Consider the following 18655-nt stretch of genomic DNA (forward strand, 5'->3'; position numbering starts at 1 on the left):
TTAAGGATTCATATATTTTTTTTTACCATATGCTGTCAGCATGTGTGAAATTTGACATCAATATATTTTGTTGATATTTCCGGTCGAGGTTTATGCAAGAAAAAAAAAAGGATATAACTAGATTTGTCTTGGAAACTACGGATCATAGCAAGCCAAATTTGGTCAAATAGCCAAAGTAAATCGATGCAATTGCAAGCTTTATCCATGCAGGCAGTAGTCATCAAACCAGTCCACAAAGTTAACTTTACTTTAGTGCTTTACGCACAAGTTCAACGCATTCCATTAAACCCGTAGACACAACTGTATCACAGTCTCGTAGATGATCTGAACTGGTCCGTCTCCAGCGCTTGCTTCAGCTGCATCGGCATCAGAGTCTCCAAGATGATCCGGGTCAATGCCAGGCCGTTTTCACGGCCTCCAGACAACCCGTAACTAAGCCCTTGTTCACTTCCCACAAAACTTCCAACTTTGGCACTATGCAAAAAGAAGATTCCCCATCACATCAAACTTGCGGTACATGTATGGAGTACTAAATGTAGACGAAATCAAAAACTAATTGCACAGTTTTGTTGTACTTTGCGAGACGAATCTTTTGAGCCTAATTAGTTAATATTTGGACAATAATTCACAAATACAAACGAAACGCTACAGTGTTGCTACAGTAATTTGGCACCTCCCAAATTCCCCAAGTAAACAAGGGCTAAGTGCACAATGTTGCGTAACAAATTCTCATCAAGGTTAGTTAAGACACGAAACAAATGGTGCGCTGTGTGGCACATTGGATTGAATACCACGGCCCAAAGGTCGGGCTCTAGGGAGGGCCCAAACTTGAACCAGAAAAGTTCAGACGTTTCCAGCAGGCCAATCCTATTGCAGTTGCAACGGACCTGGGCTTAGGGCCTCGGCCACGGAACCGAACAAGCTGAGGTTTTTTTTCTATAAGGATTTTTTCTTTTGATAAGGAACAACAAGCTGAGGTTGGCTTGGCCATCCAACTAAACGTCCCGGCAACATTCCTGGTCGAAGTCGAGAACAGTGTTTGAGACATCAAATTTTAAGTAAAAGCATCCACGATACAAGAACCATGCATGCAAATTAGTCCAAAAAATTCTAATGTGATTAATCTAATGTAGGAATTTGTCACTTTGGTGCGTATACGATCCAAATTCTACCACGTCACGTATTTGTTCACGACGGACAATGTCATGGCAGGCTGGGTTGTTGATGCATAGATCAGCCAGGCTCCAAAAATATTTTCTATTGCATATTTCAGATTTAAGAATGAAAATAGTTCTAAAACGATTTCAAATTCTAATGCACATCGGTGCTTCTCGAACATTATAGTCACCTCCATTACGTGAAAACCCTTATCTTTTTAGACAAATACCTATCATTCCAAATTGATAAACAGCCAACAGAGCATGCCTATTTCAAAACATCCAACACACTATGTATTTCATCTTATTTCAGATTTATAAACAAACACACGTGTATTTCATAATGTCCAGAGCTCGATCGATTGATCATGTAAAACCAACAAGCCGAGCTGAACAGAGCCTGACCCATGTTTCCGACGAGTTGGGCCACGACCCAACCAGCCACCTCATTGTCCTGTACACCATGGACAAATACTCGATGTGGCGGGATTTGGACCGTATAATAGGGTTAGTATGTGAAATGATGGGTGTATTACATCAATAGAAAACTCAACATCAGATCAAATTAACTACTGCAAATTGTAGCTGGCAATTAGTCACTGATACGGACACCATGGGCAATGACATGGACAAAATACCTCATCAGCAACAGTGAACCAGTATGATTTTCCACACTCGTGGTCACAAAAAACGAGGGACGTCTTCAGCAATTTGAGGCCCAAGAGCGAAATGCAAATTGGAGCATCTAAAATAAGATATAATTTCACATAATTATGTAACTTGAATATGTGCTATTTCATACAAATATTTAGAAACATATCAAATATTAAGTCTTCAAAAGGTAAACATAGCACTAATCTTGGCAATTTCTGTAGCGGGAGTCACAACTCTACTGTCATGACTGTGTCCATCATCAACATTAGCATATGGAGTTTCTCTAAAAAATTCTATCAAAAGCACCCTTCTTGATATTGAATTGGTGCTTCTAATCTTTGTTTCTTATGTTTTTTTTAACCAGAATCATACTTCCTATATCTTGGGGGGCTGTATTTTGGGGGGCCATGAGCGATCGATCACCTCCCTCTTGGCCATCAACGGCCCTGCCAAAAACTGACCAATCGCTTGGGCTGGATGCGATCCAGCTTGGCTCGGTTCGGCTCAGTCTGGCTCGTTAGCCTAATGAGCCAGGCTAAGCTCGTTAACAAAAAATGAGCAAAAAGGCCAGTTCGGCTCGGCTCGTTAGTACCTTGAGCCAGCTCGTTAGGCTTGCAAGATGAATGTAAATTTAAGATTAACATCTCAATATGTATAAAATATTAAAAATAGTAATTTATAAAATTGTAAAGGTTAAAATTCATCATGCATGGAGCACCTCGGCTAGCTCGACTTCTTATGTTGGACCTTTAGCCTTCTAGCTTCTAGCTCGTTTGGCTAGCGATCTAGCTTGAGCCAGCTCGTTAGCAAAACGAGTAAAATCAATCGGCTCGTTAAAAAATTTACCGAGCTGAGCTACGAACAAGCCAAGGTAGCTCGCGAGTCGCTGCTCGTCGTCCAGCCCTACCAGTCGCTGCCATGCCTGTAGTTCTTTTGGAATAGACGCAACCCATAAATCTCCAAACAAGCTTTTACGGTCGTTATTCGCAAACTACGATATTTTTGGTAGGGAAAAGAAAAACGAAGAGAAGTGGCACGCATGCCTAAGCAACGTATCTAGCCTCGTAGGGTGTGTTTGGTTACTGGATTGTAGTGGGTCGGAATGGGTTCGACCCACATTGTCCCGTGTTTGGTTGAAAAAGGATGTGGGTTGGGTCCAACCCGGATGGGAATATTCCCACGAGATCCGGGTCTGCTGCATTCCTCCAAAATGGAGGAACCACGCCGACCCAGATGGACGCCGTGCTTCTCCGTCTCCACGCTTGCCCGCACACCGGCGCGCTCGCCAGGCTCCGGGACGCGCACCCGGGGCTTGCCGTCGAGGAGGCAGGCGGCATGAAGGAGGCGGCACTGGGCGTGGAGGAAGCGGGGGCCGGCGCGGGGCGGGGATGGGGCGACGTTGGGCGGGGAGGAAGTGGCGCCGCGCGGGGAGACGTCGCCGGGCAGGGAGAAGGCGGTGGCGGGCGGGGATGAGGCGGGGGCCGGTGCGGGGCGTGGAGGGAGGGAGCGGGCGGCCCGGCGGAGGCGGCGGTCGGCGCCGAGCGACGAGGAGGCGGCCGGGAGGGAGGGAGCGGGCGGCCCGGCGGAGGCGGCGGTCGGCGCCGGGCGACGAGGAGGTGGCCGGGAGGGAGGGAGTGGGCGGCGCCCGGTGGAGGGAGGGAGCGCCGTCGGGCGCGGACGGCGGAGCGAGTAGAGGAGCAGAGGAGGCAACCGGGAGGGAGCGAGCAGAGGAGGTGGAGGATGAAGAAGATGGCGTGGGAAAAAAAAGAAAAGAAGAGGATGACATGTGGGTCCCGCAGCTAATAGGTGGGCCCCACAACTAACGGTGTTAAAAGGACATCCATCCCAACCCTCTCAACCTCCCCAACCAAACAAAAGACTGGATCCAACTCATCCCTCTCCATCCCTCTCATCCAAATACGAGCTGGGTTCACTCCAACCTACAGAAAGGGGTCGGCTCCGACCCAACCCACCTTGTCCCAAAACCAAACGCATCCGTAAGGTAGATGCCATCAATAATTGGCCAAAGGCTTCTTGACCAAGATTGCGACGGCTCCAAAGGGGTGTTTGGATACTATGTGCTAAACTTTAGCAGTGTTACATCGGATATTCGGATGCTAATTAGAAGGACTAAACATGAGCTAATTATAAAACCAATTGCAGAATTCCTATGCTAATTCGCGAGACAAATCTATTAAGCTTAATTAATTCATCATTAGCAAATGGTTACTGTAGCACCACATTGTCAAATTATGGACTAATTAGGCTTAATAGATTCGTCTCGCGAATTAGACTCCATCTGTGCAATTAATTTTATAATTAATCTATATTTAATACTCCTAATTAGCATCCAAACATCCGATGTGACAGGTGCTAAACTTTAGCACGGGTATCCAAACGCCCCATAAACCATTCCGTTTGGAAAACTCACATCAATCTCTATCAGAGTCCCCACGAGTAGCTAGCTAGCTGTCTGAATTTGACCAGGAACAAGCTAGGCCGAAATTTCAGGCATTTTAAAAAAGAAATTTGCCCTATGAAATCTGCCACTTGTTCGAAGCACAGTTTAAAGTAACAACAAACAGACAAGGTTACGTAGCCACATAGTGGTTAGGACACAGGATAACGCATATCAGATGTTAATATAAAGGCAAAGTACCACCATTGACTCAAGTCAACCATATTAAACATAAAGGAACAGGTGGATATAGACATGATTCTGATTTCTGAACACCTACCCACCATGCCTACCGCAACCACCATATAGAGGAGAATCAAGAAGTGCAACTTGGACATATGAGACCTTGAGAAGCAGCCCCCCTCATCCATACCATCTGTTCAGTTCAGCCATGGCAACCTTCTTCACCATCCTTCTGGTCCTATTATCACTGCTTCCCCTCCTCTCGAGTGCTGCGCCTCGCGACACTCTACTGCTGGGATCCTCGCTCTCCGTGGAGAAGGACCAAACCGACGTCCTGCGCTCGCAGGATGGCGCTTTCACCTGCGGCTTCTACAGCATCTACACCAACGCCTTCACCTTCTCCATATGGTACACCAACTCGGCGAACAAGACTGTCGTCTGGACTGCGGACCGTGGCCGCCCCGTGCACGCCAGGGGGGCGGCGGTCACGCTGCAGAAGGGCGGCGCCTTGGTTCTCACGGACTACGACGGTGCGGTGGTGTGGCAGGCCGAAGGCGGCGACTCAGCTGGCGTGCAGTATGCTCAGCTCCTGGATACTGGGAACCTTGTCATGAAGAACTCCAGCGGCATTGTTGTGTGGCAGAGCTTCGATTCACCAACAGACACCCTGCTCCCCACCCAGCGCATAACAGCTTCTACGAAGCTGGTCTCCACCACAGGACTGCATGTCCCAGGTCACAACATATTTCATTTCACAGACACATCGATATTGTCCCTTATGTATGACGATGCCGATGTTCATGAAATATATTGGCCAGACCCTGACAATGGAGAGTATGAGAATAACCGGAATCGGTATAACAATACAAGGTTTGGGGGTCTAGATGATACCGGAAACTTCTTTTCGAGTGATTTGCCCAACCAGCAAGCACTCGTTGCCTCCGATCAAGGTCTTGGCATCAAAAGAAGGCTCACTCTGGATCCTGATGGCAATCTCCGGCTCTACAGCTTGAACAGTTCAGATGGGAGATGGTTGGTTTCCTGGATTGCAATGTCTCAGCCCTGCAATATTCATGGCTTCTGTGGTCCAAATGGGATCTGCCACTACTTGCCTGCGCCTACATGCTTGTGCCCACCGGGTTATGCGATGAGCAACCCTGGGAACTGGAGCCAAGGCTGTAGGCCTCTAGTAGACATTAACTGTACTGTCGAGCAAGTGCAACCTGTCAAGTTCTTGCCACTTCCAGGCACCGACTATTGGGGATCCGATCAGATGCATGTTGACCAGGTATCCTTGCAAGCCTGCAAGAACATATGTAGGAGTGATTGCACCTGCAAAGGCTTCATGTACCAGCAAGGATCAGGGTCATGCTATCCAAAGTCTTTCCTTTTCAATGGGAAGGCATTTACACCGCCTAGAAAGGCATATCGCATCATGTATCTCAAGCTCCCCATGAGCGTTAATATTTCAGGCATCTCTGTTGCGCAAACTAATGTGCTTGTTTCAAGAAAGTACCATCCTGATTGTAGACAGATGAGCAAAACGCTGATGGAACCATTTCCGGAGGTTCACAAGGCCAGCCAGGGGGAAGCAAAATGGTTTTACTTCTATGGGTTTGCAGGTGCAATTTTTGTTCTTGAAGTTTTCTCCATTGCATCAGTATGGTGGTTCGTTTTGAGACGGGAGTTGGGAGCGTCAGAAATACAAGCTGTTGAGGAAGGATACAAGGTGCTGACTAGCAATTTCAGAAGATACAGCTACAAAGAGTTGGTGAAGGCAACCAGAAATTTCAAAGATGAGCTTGGAAGAGGAGGCTCAGGGATCGTCTACAAGGGAATCTTAGACGACAGTCGAGAAGTGGCTGTTAAGATGCTGGAAAACGTAAGGCAATGCGAGGAGGAGTTTCAAGCAGAATTGCGCATAATTGGGAGAATTAATCATATGAATCTCGTAAGGATATGGGGGTTTTGCTCTGAAAGCTGCCACAGGATGTTGGTCACAGAGTATATTGAGAATGGATCATTAGCTAACATCCTATCCAACGAAACCATTCTGCTAGAGTGGAGGCAGAGGTTTAATATTGCATTAGGTGTGGCGAAGGGGTTGGCTTATCTTCACCATGAATGTCTTGAGTGGGTAATCCACTGTGATGTGAAGCCGGAGAACATACTCTTGGATCAGAATCTAGAACCCAAGATTGCCGACTTTGGGTTGGCGAAGCTGTTGAACAGAGGTGGCACCAATCAGAATGTGTCACGAGTGCGAGGAACCATAGGCTACATCGCTCCAGAGTGGATCAGCAGTCTTAAGATCACGGCCAAAGTTGACGTGTATAGCTATGGGGTTCTGCTTCTTGAGCTACTGTTGGGAAAACGAGTTCTTGACTTGGCTGTAGGTGCCGATGAAGAGGTGCATAAGGTGCTCAGGAAGCTTGTAGGAACGCTTGCTGATATGTTAGATAGAAAGGAACCCTCTTCAATTGCCGAGGTTGTGGATTGCAGGCTGAACGGACAATTCAACTACACACAGGTAAGAACACTGATCAGGTTGTCAGTCTCATGCTTGGATGAAGACAGAAACAAAAGGCCAACTATGGAATCTATAGTGCAAATGCTACTTTTAGCTGATGATTCTCGCAGCATAAGCTAGGTGATGTTCTAGGTAATAAATTACCTGCAGGTGGAAAAACTTAGCGGGATGTGAGTTACTGTAATGCAATTATCAGGTCACTTCATTGCATGGCTGCATATTTCTCATATATGTATGGTCATTTCTTTGGTTTTCTATCAATTGCTGATGTTCTGCATGCCGGTAGCAAGGCATAGTTGATAAGTTCATGCAGCTTCAGTTAGATCTAATTCAAATTTCCTAGGATAAGGAGTAAGAAATTATAATCTCATTCAACAGGGATTTCTTTGCTCTAGCATAATATTTCCAAGGATAAGAGTTTGTTATGTATACCTTATCTTTGGTTGGTTGTGCCTCTGTACAAGTGTACTGTTTGACGTGTAGTGTTGGCTTTCCTGATGCAGCACAAAACACATTCCTTGATAAATTAACAAGGAATACAACATTCACAAGCACTATGAAGTGCACTGAAACAATTCCAGTGCTATTCATTTCACTTTTGTGCCAATAAAAAAGAAGGGAAAATTCATGATCGAATGTGCTAGTACATGAGACATGCAAATGAAACGCATGCAGGCATATAGCACATATAAGTGTCAGTAACCACAAGAAACTTCCAATCACTTCAGATGAGATCAACAACAATTAATCAGAAAAAAAATATATGTAGCACAACGATATGGATGGAAAATACTTGCTCTTCACCGATCTATTTATGCTATTCAAGACCATTTTAGTAACTTGTTTTAGTGTAAACCAATGAAGAAGAAATGAAGGGCCAATACATGAAGTGAACACAAAAAGAAACATAGGAGGAAGACTGGTTGAATGTATGTCCAGTCAATTGAAACAAAAATTTGTATACAATCCACAGAGGTTAAACAAGGAACACTGTGAGTTATGATCACAGATATAGGATTGTAATGCAAATTATACTTGGCAAATAGGCTATTTGCCATTTCACACAGAATCTAGTATTATGCCATTTGAAGAGCAATGGGACATACCATGCAAATTGCAATGGAACACATCTAGTAAATGAGTGATTACACAACAGCACTGAGAGTAGGTTTGGACTCCCTGTTGTACAGAAAAGGGAGCCATGCATAGTATAGTATCTGCAACAACAAAAGCATGGAAGTGAAAATATGTAGATGTTTAGTACCAAAACAGCCATGTTGATGGAAGCAAGATACCATCTTATTATATGAAAAGGGGAGTCAAAGTTGTTCGACATGTATAATTTTTAAGAATTCTGTAGGTGCACAAGTTGCAATCGAAAGCTTAGGTGTAGAACTGTAGATATATCACTGTAGATTGAAAAGTATCCATACTAATTAGAATAGCATTTAACTTAACATAGTATCTATGATGAAAACAGATTATTTAAGACAAAGGAGTGTATAGATATGTTAGACAGAATCAATATAAGGAGACATCTTAATGGCTCATGAGTCGTACAAATATTTACATGATCCTTGAAACTAACAAAAAAATGGACATTAACACAACAACAATATGCACAAGCTCATTGGTAATGTCAAGCACAGTGTACAAAATTGCCACTAGCTTCCTGAACTATTTTGAACTAAACTAAGTCACTGAGATCAAGATTTCCATCATGGTCCTTACCAAAGCAGAGAGAGAAAGATACTGTGGCTTCCACAGAGAAATGACCTCATCTTTACAAAGTGAGTATTCTTAAGGGAACATAGGACAATGATGCAATGAGTGTCTCTGATGACAGGGCAATGAAACACCATTCAAGTACAAAGACGTGCTGGAATCGCAAGTTAAGCCCCCCCATTATTTCACGTGTGACTTCTCCATGTTTTGTAGCTCATTTTCTAGGACTTCTGACGTCTCCTGGTTGTCAATGGTAAGCCATTGCACTTCTGAACAGCCCTTCTGCCAATTTTGAGTATACCAATTCTCGACCTCCAATGCAATTTGCCTGACCCTTCTCTGCAGATAAACTGATATGGTGAGTTGGTGACACACAGCCACTGAGCCCCACAGGCATTGTTTCCAGTCTCGCCAGTTCCATATGGAGAGTAGTAGCTATGATAACAAAAACATCTGCAGTAGAAAATGGTGAATTGAACAATTGCCACATGCCCACATCAGCAGGGCCACCTTCAATAGCCGCCAGCTTGGTTGCCAAGTCGCAGCGCAATCGGCCCAACTATTCCAACAAACACCACACCTGAATCCTCTTCCGGCAAGCACCACATCGACCAAACGCGACCACAGCAATTTGTATCTGAATTTTGGGGCATTGGTTCTTTGCATCCCTGACTCGTTTCTGTCATCTCAAGAAGCTGGCCGTCCTCTTCCTTGGAGCTCGCTGCTCTCGTCCTCTAGCCTTGCGCATCTTCCAATGGAGCCAGAAACCCGAATAATCGGAGCTGGAAAATGCGCAACTGGGGTCGGCATGGCGGCGGCCAGCGGGTAGGCCTGCGGTGGTTGGGCTGCGGATTGGCGGCGCGCCCGGAGCACCGGCAGGGGCTGGAAAACGCCGGCGCGGCGAGGCATTGCGATGGTAAGGTCCCCGCTGGCTGCGGGTTTGCCAGCAGGTGGTGGTCGACGGCGGCGGCGAGTGCGCCGGCCGCGGTTTGCCGGTGAGCGGGGTTGGGGAGAGGCCTGCCGAAGCCAGCTGGCGGCCGCCGAGGGATGGGGCAGGGTTGGCGGTTATGGGTGGTGGTGGTCAGGGTGGGGCGGAGTGGTGCGCCGGCGAGGGGGGACGGCGGGCCGGCGAGATGTGGGTGGGGAGCGACGGGGAGAAGGCGGTGGGCCCGCCGCGGGGGTGGGCGTGGACTGGCATACCCGTGGGTGGGGAACGAAGGCTGTGGGCCCGGCTGGGGTGGGCGCTGAGCTGGCATACGCCGATCGATACGCGTTTCCTATTCCTACTCGGATAGGCGGATACCGTCAACCGACATACGTACGGTGGTTATAAATCCAAGGGGTACGGAGGGCCGTCCCTCCCCTCGCATAACGCCGTTTGCTTTGCGTCAGAAAGCTCCCGCGATTCGACACACGGCAACGGTTCGGGCGCTCCGTCTCCTTCTCTCTTCCGTTAAAGTTTCCGCCTTTTGTTTCTTTCCTCGTTAGTCTCCGTTTAGTTCTAGTTAATCTTCTCGTTAGTTTCCGTTTAGTTCCGTTTATTTTCCCCGTTTACTATATTCTGCTAGTTTAATCTCCTGTTAGTTTTCGTTTCCTTTCGCTTCCGTCTAGCTAGTCTTCGTCTTTCTTATCTGTTAATTTTCTCGTCTGCTAATTTACATTGCAAGTTATTTTCTCGTCTAGTAGTTTCTATTATCCATTGTCGTTTTAGCATCCGATCTAGTTATCACCTTGCGCTAATTAAATTGGTCGTCCATTGTGTTCTTTATCTCATCTACTACTTGTTAGTTTTCGTCACTGTTAATTTGTCTCGTCACTGTATAGTCTATTCATTTTCTTGCCTAGTTTCTACATTTCGTTCATTTCCCTTTCGTATTGCTCTGTTTTTGTTTTCCATTTCCGTGCACGTGCGCAGCTTGCCGTTGATGGCTGACGCTTGCACGCTGACCCCGGCGGCTGCTCTGCCGCCGTTGCTCCCAACCCCCCGCTTTGTTGCTACTGTTGCAGGCCGTGCGAGCGAGGGATCGTCTTGGGCCGGCAACAAGAAGCCCGGTCGCGCGTCGGCGAGCGATAGCTGGACCAAAGATAAGCTACTCGCCCGTACCACCGCCTCGTCGAGCGTTCCAAGCCGCGCGTCCCTGAGCCAGGATTGGACAAAGGACAAGGCCCAGCGGAAGGAGGAGACCGAGCGTGTGGGGCGATCCTCGTCGAGGGAGGATCCGGTCGGGCCCAAGAAGAGGACCTTGAGCCGAGCGCCGTCGGTGGAGGTCGATCGGAGCGAGAAGAAGGCGAAGCCCGAGGATGCAGTAGAGCCGGTGACGGTGCAGTACTACGCTGGCCCGGCGTTCCTGAAGTCGCCGGACCCGAGCGAGGTGCCACTCCCGACGAGGTTCCTGAAGCGGAAGACACCCAAGGCAGCTGATGACAGGAAGTGAAGAATCGCCAAGGTTCCTGAAGCGGAAGACACCCAAGGCAGCTGATGACAGAAAGTGAAGAATCGCCGTTCACGAGATAACAATGTTGTGGATAACAGATTAAGATATGAAGAGAGTTATTATCTAGTTTGCTCAGCTTCATAGTACTCCTATTTTATGATTTATCAAGTTTTATAAATGCTATACAATCGATTAATACGAAGTCATCGCTCTGGTCAGTTGTGCGTGTCTGTGTGTTTTCCATTCTTTCTGTCAGTAATAACAATTGAGATAAACGTGTAGTGGAAGGCCGTCTTGGTCTCCATCCAATGCGCATCGTCTTCACCTGCGGTCGGCAATGTGCCATGGCGCGGCGATGCAGACTCACGCTCGCGCATTGCGCCGCGGCACACAAATCGTAGCCCGGCGTGCACGCCGGCGGTCCGGGATGTACGTGCACGGGCGCGCGCCGCTGAGAGGGAGCACGACGCCTCGCGCTGCGTGGGGGTGGCGGCGGGAGGAGTAGCAAGCGGGGACGGTCGCCAACCAGGCAACCAGCTCCGTACCTCGTCCCCTCGCCCGCCCCGCACGAGAGATTGGAGCGTGCGAGCCAAGGGCATGTCACGCCCGCCCTCAACGTGTTCGACGGATTGCCTCGTCGCGCCTGGCTGGTCGCCTCGTCGCTTCCCCTCATCGTCTCAGCCGCGCCGCGCGCGGCGGCGCCGGGGGACAAAGACCGGGCTCCTGGCACGATGACAGCAAGCGGGCGCTACCGGTGGCCCGTCGACCTAGACTCCCAAGGTGGCGGGCGGAGCTCAACTGGCTGGCGCGTGGAAGTCCCCGGCGTTCGTCCTACCTGGTACGTACGTTTCTGCTGGCACGAATTGGCGACTCAAAGGGCCCGCGTGTTGGTAACTATTGTCAGCCGGCGTTGCTCTCTAACCCCTTTACCTCGCACCGTGTTTCCATCATTGGCAGAGAGTGCACTGTGCCCAGTTGGTTCTTGGCCCTGCCTCGGTAAACGCAGAGAAAATTTGGCCACAATGCTTTGGGATTTCAGGACTTTAAAGGAACCTAATGTTTTACATTCAAAATGCTCTATAGTACTGCCAACATTCAACATTCAACATAGTCAATTAGTCATTGTCTTTTCCAAACTTTGCAACTACAGGAGGAGTTTCACTTTGAATAGGTTCATATTGGATCAAATCTACACTCAATAGTGCTTTGCTTTGCATACATATATTCAAGTATTATAGTGATGTTTTATTGAAGAAGCAGCAAGCCAGTGACGCCCGCCTGCCTTATTCTGCTGGTATAACTTGTCGCGTGACCGCAACATTGCTGCTGCCACGTAGTTGAATTCTGTTTATATTACTGAGATGCTATAGGTCAAATTAACAAACGGATTATTGCTTTGATTTGCATACTTTTCTATGAAATTTTAATTACAGGCAAAATACATAGTAGATATGGTGCGGCTTCTATTGGGTAAACATCCATTGGAGGGAAGCTGGACGGCAATGACTTGGAGGTAGAACTGCGCTAATGGAAGAGAGTGCTTGAGGGAGGATGGGACTCGGGAGAGAAGATGTTAGGCATATGGATTACGTGTGGTGGTAAGACATTTTTCTTCAAAACACTGAAAAATAAAGCTGTTTAATTAGGTTATTGGTTATTTGGTTTTAAATTTGACAGATGTAGATGGGAATTATGTTCGATTTATTCTTGCTTTCCTTCCCACATTGCATAGGTGGCCATTCTACAGCCTTCCAGGACTCCACTATCAAATCTTAACTAACCAAATCTGCTAACAACCTTATCTAATCAAGACTTGGACCTGAAGGCAACTAGGGATAAGGATCACTTTGGATCCTGTCGTGCAGCATCAGCTGGCTTGGACACATCTAGCTTCGATGATGGCTCTTTGTGCCATGAGCACCCAGCTGATCCAAGGCCTTGACCATAACAAAAATGCTATCCTGTACATACTACAAATATATGGGAGTGCCCAGCCCAACTTAGTGTTCCAATGCTCTTTCTTTGAATCCGATCTTAGCTATCAATACATCATTTCAGTCAATGAAATTTTATCCTCAAGGACAAGTGTTGGACTGTGCATAGCCTCTTAATTGCAAGCAGTTACATGCTTATTATCTATATAAACTTAAAAAAAAGCCATTAATGGTTCATCATTCTGTCCACAATTCATGAATTTTGTCAGAACTTTTGGTCCATGTGGGCTCAGACTTTGCTACTTCTGACCTATATGCCTGGCTTTGCCAAGATAAGAGTCCATAACATGTTACTGCAATTGTGCTAGCAAACTCCAGTACTTCACTACCTTTTATCTGCTTCTGTGTGTATATCTTCACAAAATTACAAAGCATCATTTCTAACTGACACAATTTGTCCTCTGTTTAAGTGCAAGGGTCTTATATTGGTAACTGTACTGTAAATTTTCATCTTGATTACAGATATATGTTGTTGGTAAGTGATTTGAAATTACTCGTCAGTTCGATGGAGCAATGTAATATTTGCAATTGCACTTTTCAGGCTTTCACAGCGGTGTGATTTCTTTTATTGATATCTCCGTCTGAATTTTTATCTCACTGATTAGCAATAAAAAGTTGATAAGTGATTCTTATATGTATCCTGCTTTCAAGAATCAAGATACCAGTCAGGCACGCAGGTGAGCCCATCAATCTAGCTTTTGTTTACAGACATCTTTTGTGGTGTCTGTGTTTCCTATTGGCAGGTAGGGCAGCCGATCACGAAATGTATGCCCTTTCTCAAAATATGGGTGAAATGGGTTCTACTGACCTACCTTTTCCATCCATATTAGTCAGCTTTCACTACATAAACTGATAAACCACTATTGGTATCACAGTTGATAAGTCATTCTCATCATAATAAATAGGGCCCTCAGGTTAGAGGATAACTCCTGAGACCCGCTTCTTTGGCTGGTGGAGGAGAACTTTCTTGGCTGTTCAGAAGGAAATGCGTAAGGGCCTTGATTCTTTGATAATTTTGGTCACATGGGAGATTTGGAAACACAGAAATGATTGTGTTTTCGAAAAGGTTAGGCCAACAATTCAGGAAGTCCTTAGGGCCATAAGCAATGAGGGAGGCCTATGGTGTATGGCAGGGGCTTCCAGGCTTCAAGAGTTACTGTCCAGGTCGCCACCCCTAGGAGTGTAGGCTCTGTACTTCTGGTCGCCTCTTCATACTTCTAGTGCAGCCTTAGTTTTGTTGCTGCTGGGGTGTGTGAGTTTGTGGGTGTGTGTGTTCTTGTACCTGGGTAGGGGCTACCCAATCCTTTTTGTTTTCTCCTACCTTAATGAAATGACGCGCAACTCTCCTGCGTAGTTCGAGAAAAAAAAGTTAGAGAATAACAAAAAAAAAAGGGACTACTGAGGCCATTGCTACGTGGGTCATCTGAGACACTCAGATACAACAGAAATGGAAATAAAAGGAAAGGAGAATGACTTAACAATATTTAGTAGCTTGTTTTGCTAAGTGGTTCTGCCATAAACGATAAGATCCGCTTTTGATTGCATTCTGGATTTTGCTAGTTAATGTACTGCACTCAATGTTGCTTTATCATGTCAAATCTTTTTGAGCACTGTAGTTGCTAGAGACACTGCTATGGAAGTCAACATTTTTTGCTTCTCTTGTCCTAATGTGATGCACAAAAAAGAGTTTAACTGAGACACAACAAATTAAAAGGGGATTTGATGTGAAAGGGTGTCTCAGTCGGTGAAAACAATTGTACTACTGTAACCAAATTTGACCATATCTGCTAAGTTACTTCTGTAGTCTTGTTAAGGGTCATTTTTCTCTTGTTGATGCATTGAGTTTGCCACTAGGAGTTAATGCTGTACCTTTTCCTAAACTACAATGAGGTGAAATTTGAACAGGAAAGTAGCAATCAGCTCTAGGATCTGGTATTCTATCCTTCACAGTAATGTATGGGCTCATTTTGTTGTAATGTGTTGTCTCAGAAGCCAGCTATTTCAAGTAGTGCTTCTCTAGTATACATTATTATTTCGGAACATTGGGATTTTCGCTTCTTCAGAAATTGTTGTTTCAGAAATTATTATCGTTTTTTTGTAATTTTTTTCCAGAAATTAAGTCATGACTAAACTTAGTGGTTTACCTAGTGTTTTTTTTCCAAGTAATGATGTCCTGTAAGTTCTAAACGGTGCCTAAACTTAGTAGTTTGCCTAGTGTTTATTTCTGCTTTTATCCATGCTTGTGTATTTGATTAGATCGTTATTCTATTATATGCTAACAGCTTGCTCCATCCTCATTATTTTTTCTTAAACGTTAAACTTCCCTTTTAATATTCCATATCATGACTATCATTTATTCCTTTTGCGTCGCTGCACAGGAATTTCTTAGTGGCAATGATTTTTTGTTCAGTACACTGTAACAAGGCATAATGGAGAGCGGTTTGACTTTTAGTTAGGTAATAATCTGCTTTTTGTTATTGGTGGATGTATACAGACATAATATGCTGTGCCACGATCACTAGTAAAAAAAAAGAAAATAAATGAGTCAAAACTAGTCTGTGGAAACATAATGTTCCTTTATTCTTATTAGCCTAAAGATGTGGATTGACAGTCCACCAAATCACCAACCATTGTTTCTGCCCATAGTTTTCTTTACAGGAATCCTGCCCATAGTTTCCTTGATCACTTTCACTATGTACTATGCAGTTTCTTTTATGCGAAGTGTCTTGATACCAACTGATCTGCCCACAAGCTGGAGTGCCAGACCCTTCATTTTTAAGGTACATGTAATTTTTACATATGCTATTTGAACTTTGGGCCCAGCAAGTATTGTACTAGTTATGTGTGTCTTTAGTCCAAAGGAAAATGATGATGGGTGCTTATCCTTAAAATCGTGATGTCCATGTTATTGGAACTTCACAAACCAGTTCCTCTATTTTCATTTGCCCTTTCTTTTGTCGATTCGAATGTATTTTCAACTAGTATTTTGCCACTGCGCTCATGTTCTGTCCTTTTCTCTTCTAAGAGGATGCTAATGTTCTGTCTTGATTGTACCACATTGCATGTTGCAAGAGCATCAAACAGAATATTCTATTTACTCCATATTTTGATTTAATTTTTTTATTCTTTTTTATGCACTTGGCTGTTGGACTTTCTTCAAGAGAGCATTGGCACGAACCCAACACATATAATTTTAATCGTAACATGTTGGATGCATACCTACAAGACAACAACTAAACTTTTGATACTTTTTTTCTCCAGGATCTGATCAAATGAAACTGAAATGGTAAAGTGAGAGCCCACTGCTTCACTTTGATCCAGCAATTATTTCTGGATTATACAAAGTAGTTGGTAGTGGAGCTAAATAAAGTTTGAGAATGACAGTTCTGCCCATTGTATCCTCTAGAAAAAGAGGTCTAGCATACTGTGTCATTTTTCTTAAGAAAATTTGTATCACTACAAAAAGAATAACTTTTATAGAACTGCTACTAGGACTTTTCTTTTGTCAGTATTGCTTGCATGACAGTGCATATTATCGAAGGAAATGCAGTTGGCTAGCTAGTTCTGTATTTTAAATTTAAGTCTTTAATACAAAGGATAATTAAGGGTTTCTTAAAAATCTTGAGACTATATGGTACAGGTAACTAGATAATTTGTTGCAATCTGGAATGGAAGTACTGAAGCTGACAACCAAATCGATGGCTTGGTTTCAAGTCCCTTCTGTACATCAACTTCTTTTGGCCAAGCCACAGACAAATTTGTGGCTCCACTAGACAAGCTTATGATAAGAGTTGTCACACCATACACGCCTCTTGTCTTATTTTATGCAAGGATACAGATGGTATGACTTAGATGGGAATAAAAAACAAAGATGAATCATACTAGAAGGTATTTTGTTCTCTATTTGCGGCGAAAGAAGGTTAAAAAAATGCTTACATAAACAATTTATTTATTTACTTGATGTCAGTAAGTTTGTGCCTAGTTCTTTTTCAGATTGCATTTTTTTAGTGAATCTTTCTTTAAACCATGATAGACTTGTTTTTACCTGATATCCTGATTTCAATGAAATATTGACATATTGGCCAGATTAATGGTTGATGTGTTTTCACCTAAAGAGAAGGCCACCAACCATAAGGCGAAAGATTGTGAAGTTTAACTGAAATAATGATGTGCTCTGTAGTGGCAGCACGTACCGATTTTTGAACTCTTTTGTTGCTTCCTGGGGCGCTGAAAATGACGGACTATTTGGCTTTTCCTAACCTATCCGCAGCTGTGCTTGCATGATCAGGTACTGACAAGGCAAATTTTATTTTGGCCGGATAGCTATAGTCAATTTTTAAGTGATGTGTTGGGTTCACTTTCATAGATCTTTTGGCATTGCTTTCCGGTACGTCGTTAGTCTAGACCACACAACCAGAAAAATCTTCTTGAATTGTAGTTTTAAGCAAACATCGACTGCATAGCACTGTTCATGATCATTATCACTAAATCTTGTCCTGGCATGTAAATGATTGAGAATGCATGTAAGTGCCTATCCACACCCAGTAAGGTAGTAGTAAGAACTGAAGTAGTGATATTTGTAAAGTATGGCCACGTGTTTGCTCTTAGCCAGCCAACTGATGATTCAGCGAGTAAAGCACCCAATTATTCGCTGCCCCTCTTCCAGTTCACTGTGACAAACATTTCATCCTCTATTCAGGTAATTGCAGTATGTTGCTTGTTGTTTTACCACTTCTGCTCTTCCGAGTTAGGATTAATTTCACTCCTTCAACGTGTATTTTTTAACTGGTGTAGCCTCAGAGTCAGATCGGTCTCCCTCCTCTTTTTTTTATTTTAAAGAACGTCTCCTTCCACCTTATCCTCGGTAAAGAATGAAGAAAGGTTGTACATCTCTTTCTCTGTAAAGGTGATACAGTCCCAACCCAAAACACAATAGTTTCCATAAGCTCCACATCATATATAAACTAGTACTAGATACTACTCTTCCAATACAAACACCACTATTCCATACTTGAATTTAATGCTACTCATCTCTCATTATGTCTTGGATGATGTGTAGAAACTAGGTCTCATGCAAGACCTGATTTTCTTATTTTTCTTCATTTACTCCCTTGCCACATCATCTTTTATCCTACGTGGCAGTTCATTTAATTCTATGGACATCATCCTAGTCATTGGGTTGGGACTGTCCTAAGGGCGTCTCCAACGGATGTGCATTGAGGTAGTGGAAACGATTTTATATGCAATAAATAGTTGAATTATTGCAACGCTGGTGTAGGATCAAGCGATAGTTTCGCACAGCTTACAACACTACTCTCTCACAGCACCGTTTTCCGATACAACTGTTCCTTGCACCTCCCTGCTGTATAAGCTATCATCTATCTTATATTGTTGGAGATGGCCTAAGGACCACAAATGCACTAGGGATGGCGTAGCTAGGATTTCATGATAGGGTGGTCCAGTTTAACAAATGGAGATAGGGTTGGAGTTAACTGGATGGAATTAGCTGCTGCTTGCTA

The 18655-nt window shown here is 44.6% G+C and overlaps 1 protein-coding gene and 1 long non-coding RNA gene across 2 annotated transcripts; both read left to right on the plus strand.

Moving 5' to 3' along the window:
• The first annotated feature begins 4556 nt into the window (after nt 1-4556).
• Nucleotides 4557-7243, plus strand: LOC117840301 (putative receptor protein kinase ZmPK1). Its single transcript, XM_034720790.2, has one exon. The coding sequence runs from the start codon at nt 4661-4663 to the stop codon at nt 7100-7102; it is 2442 nt and encodes an 813-aa protein (XP_034576681.1). The 5' UTR covers nt 4557-4660; the 3' UTR covers nt 7103-7243.
• Nucleotides 7244-9894: 2651 nt separating this feature from the next.
• Nucleotides 9895-16697, plus strand: LOC140221072 (uncharacterized). Its single transcript, XR_011896966.1, has 4 exons — nt 9895-11980; nt 12576-15592; nt 15843-15916; nt 16398-16697. It is a non-coding gene; the product is annotated as an uncharacterized lncRNA (long non-coding RNA).
• Nucleotides 16698-18655: the final 1958 nt, after the last annotated feature.

Source organism: Setaria viridis, chromosome 9 (assembly GCF_005286985.2).
Source record: "Setaria viridis chromosome 9, Setaria_viridis_v4.0, whole genome shotgun sequence".
Lineage (NCBI taxonomy): Eukaryota > Viridiplantae > Streptophyta > Magnoliopsida > Poales > Poaceae > Setaria > Setaria viridis.

What these genes read in the sequence shown, in the direction of transcription:
- LOC117840301 (XM_034720790.2), top strand. Translation starts at nt 4,661, where the DNA reads ATGGCAACCTTCTTCACCATCCTTCTGGTCCTATTATCACTGCTTCCC.